Here is a 3083-nt window from a genome sequence, read left to right on the forward strand (position 1 = left end):
TTCTCCAAGTGTTAACGGTGATTTTTTTTTTTTTTTTTTTTTTTGGTAAGCCAAATTGAAATTTTGAGCAAATTTTTATATAAAATTGATGTTTTTCAGGTTGGTTAGGTTCTTAAGCTACTTCACGAAATCTAACCCATAATTAGGTGAACCGTTATTTTAGTATATAATAAATTAATTAAATAAAATTTCTTGGGATCTATTATCTTTGTGTGCCTAGATTTTGGGATGCCCTCATTCCATCTTCCCAACCTTCTTTCTCAAAACCCTGCAGAAAGAGGAGACATCTTTTGACAAAGCCCTGGAGTATAGGATTATTTAAACCTATTGAAAACCTGTTGCCATTGAGTGGATTCCACCTCATGGTGACCCTATAGGACAGAATAGAACTGCCCCATAGGATTCCAGGGAGTGCCTTGTGGATTCCAACTGTTGACCTTTTGTTAGCAGCTGTAGCTCTTAACCACTATGCCACCAGGATTTCCTAAGATTGTTTCGGGGGCCACAATACTAGAAGTATGGGGGGTGGCAAAACCTGCAGGGTGGAACGTCAACAATGACAATAATGGTGTTCAGGTAGGTGTGGGAGAAGAAAGAGTAGAGGCTCGTCAGAAGCAATTACTATTTACAAGTATAGAATATTAGTAAACAAGGGATTTCCATCCCAAAAATTGCTAATACTTTGTATAGTTCATATACTGATGTTACTCTAATTTTAAGTGTATCCTTTCTATTATAAAATTCATTCTTAGATAAATAGAGCATTATATATTTTAAAAAGTTTCTCCTCTCATCTAAGTGGGGTATATACCCTGCTAAATTACAATAATCTTTAGAAAACCAAATCCCTTTTTCAAAAATTAATGGCTTTCTGATTTCAAATATATGACAACATCTTAGGAACTTTAGCAGGAGCAACTGAGGTGGGTAGCTGTCAAACTCAGCTTCTTAAACCAAAAATCCAGTTAGCCATTGACTTGGTATTTCTATTTTACTAAATTATTTATCTCTTTGTGTTTCTTATTCTTGAGACTAGAATTATACATAAGACCATTTACATCACTGAGTCAATCTAAATACTTTGTTTTTCTTAGGGTTGTGAAAATAAAATCAGCACGTGGTATGATGATAATGTTTTAACTTTAATTGGCATTACCTTTGGACTTGTGGCTTCAGAGGTAAACTTTTGTTCATATGTTTAATGATAAAAAATATTAAGTATAAACTATACAGAATAGATTGCAGAACATCCAGGTGGATATGTGATCCAAAAAGTTTATCTAATAGGAGCCAGCATTTGAGACTAGTCACACCTAGAAGGAGTAAAGACTCTAGCTGCAGGAGATATCCCTGAGTCAGCCAGGCAGGTGGAGATTTTTGATAAGCGGTTGTCCGGCAGTAGTAATTTCATTATGATGCAATATAATAAAAAAATTACTTCATATCTCAGCAGTAAGAGTATCACAATGCAACATAGCAAACTTCTGAAAATTGGGCAGATGTTTAGCATTAGTAAGATCTACTATTCCCTCATATATTCATTTTTCATTCATTCATTCAATAAATTTGGAGGGGGACATCTACTTTGTGCCAAACACTGTAACAGATACTGGAAATATAATGGGAAGCAAAATGAACCCAGTTTGTCATCTCTGCAAGGTGCCAGCTGCAGAATCCAGGTTCAGAATCAGGACGGCATTCTGCAGTCTCAGAGAAGGCTGATGAGAACAAGTGAGGGCTCCAGAGTCAAAGAAACTCTGGAAGTTTCTTTCAGACTTACTAGCCTGACATTGATTGGAGAAACCCTGAGAGTATGGCCGTTGGACCTGAACTTTGAGGTACAAAAAGGCTGTAATCACAGCCTCTCCTCTCACAGCTGCGCAGGTGGTTCCTGGGCCAGTGGACTAGAGAGGAAAGAAGAGCAGAGGCTGGCTGGTGGTATAGCCCCTGACCCTGCTACCTCCAAGTCCTTTGTGGGTTTGCCTGCCTGCCTGCCTGCCTGCCCGCCTGCCTGCCTGCCAACAAGGTGGCAGGTGATCCAGCCACGCTGGCTGAGTGTAGGAGTGGGCAGGTTTTTATAGTGGGGCCCACAGCATTGGAACTAATACACAGTCATGTGTTGGCCAGAATAGGACACTGATCCTGAATTTCATATTATGTTGACCCACAAAACCACTAACTTAAGGCTCCTTAAAATCTCTTGAACTGGTAACAGTTTTGATCCCAGAATAGTGGTTAACCAAGGCATATTGATAGCATTACTATCATTCTTTTAAAACATTTGTTTATTATGTTCATGATGGGATATTTAAGACAGAACTGAAGTGGAGAATGTCAGTTCTCCATTTTGTCTTCGACCCTTTGCACACCACCTCTCATGATCCCATACCAAAAAAAGCTTTCTAGGTTTGAGGACATAGTTAGAAAGATGATGTCCAAGAATCAGAACAGCAGTGCATCAAGACATCTATTTCACCGACAGTCTGTGTAACTAATGCCATCGCAATCTATTTCTTAATCTCCTTTATACATGAACTTGGTGAAAGGTGGCTTCCTCTAGAAGACTCATTCTTCAGACTTCTCATTCACAACAATATGTACCTTACTTTGAAACTTTCTTACTTCTATGAACGCCTTTTCCATTAGATATTCACTTCAGTGATTATGTAGTGTGTTAGTGTTACAAATTATTCTTATTAACTTTTGATAAATCTTATTGTTTCCTTATCTTCCAGGTTTTGCAAGTCTCATTAACCATTCCTTTCTTCAGACATACCAAGAATAAAATATATGTGGAAATGTGACCTTTAGATTTTAATTTGTCCAGAAGAAGCTGACTCATTCTCAAAATAATCATATGGTATTATTCCAAAAGATAAAGAAATGTTGAATTATAGTAATTAATCTTGGGACCTAATTGAGTCATTAATTATATATAGTATAGAATTATTGAATATTATAATAAAGCTTTCCATGGAATTTCATTAATTTTGTTTTTCCAAAATATCAGTTTCTACAGTTGAGAACTTTTAACTTGATTTATTTTCTGAATTGAAATGGTATTATCACATACATTGAAGTCA

General features: G+C 36.7%; 1 protein-coding gene across 1 annotated transcript in view; it reads left to right on the forward strand.

Annotated features, from left to right (window-relative positions):
* Positions 1-2804, forward strand: part of TSPAN19 (tetraspanin 19) — a 16115-nt gene extending 13311 nt beyond the window's left edge. Inside the window, exons 7-8 of the mRNA XM_004389267.1 lie at positions 1095-1178; positions 2736-2804. Of these exons, the coding sequence (XP_004389324.1) occupies positions 1095-1178; positions 2736-2804 (153 nt within the window). The remainder of the gene's footprint in view (positions 1-1094; positions 1179-2735) is intronic.
* The last annotated feature ends 279 nt before the right edge of the window (positions 2805-3083 follow it).

This window comes from Trichechus manatus, unplaced genomic scaffold, assembly GCF_000243295.1.
Source record: "Trichechus manatus latirostris isolate Lorelei unplaced genomic scaffold, TriManLat1.0 scaffold00238, whole genome shotgun sequence".
Classification (NCBI taxonomy): Eukaryota; Metazoa; Chordata; class Mammalia; order Sirenia; family Trichechidae; genus Trichechus; species Trichechus manatus.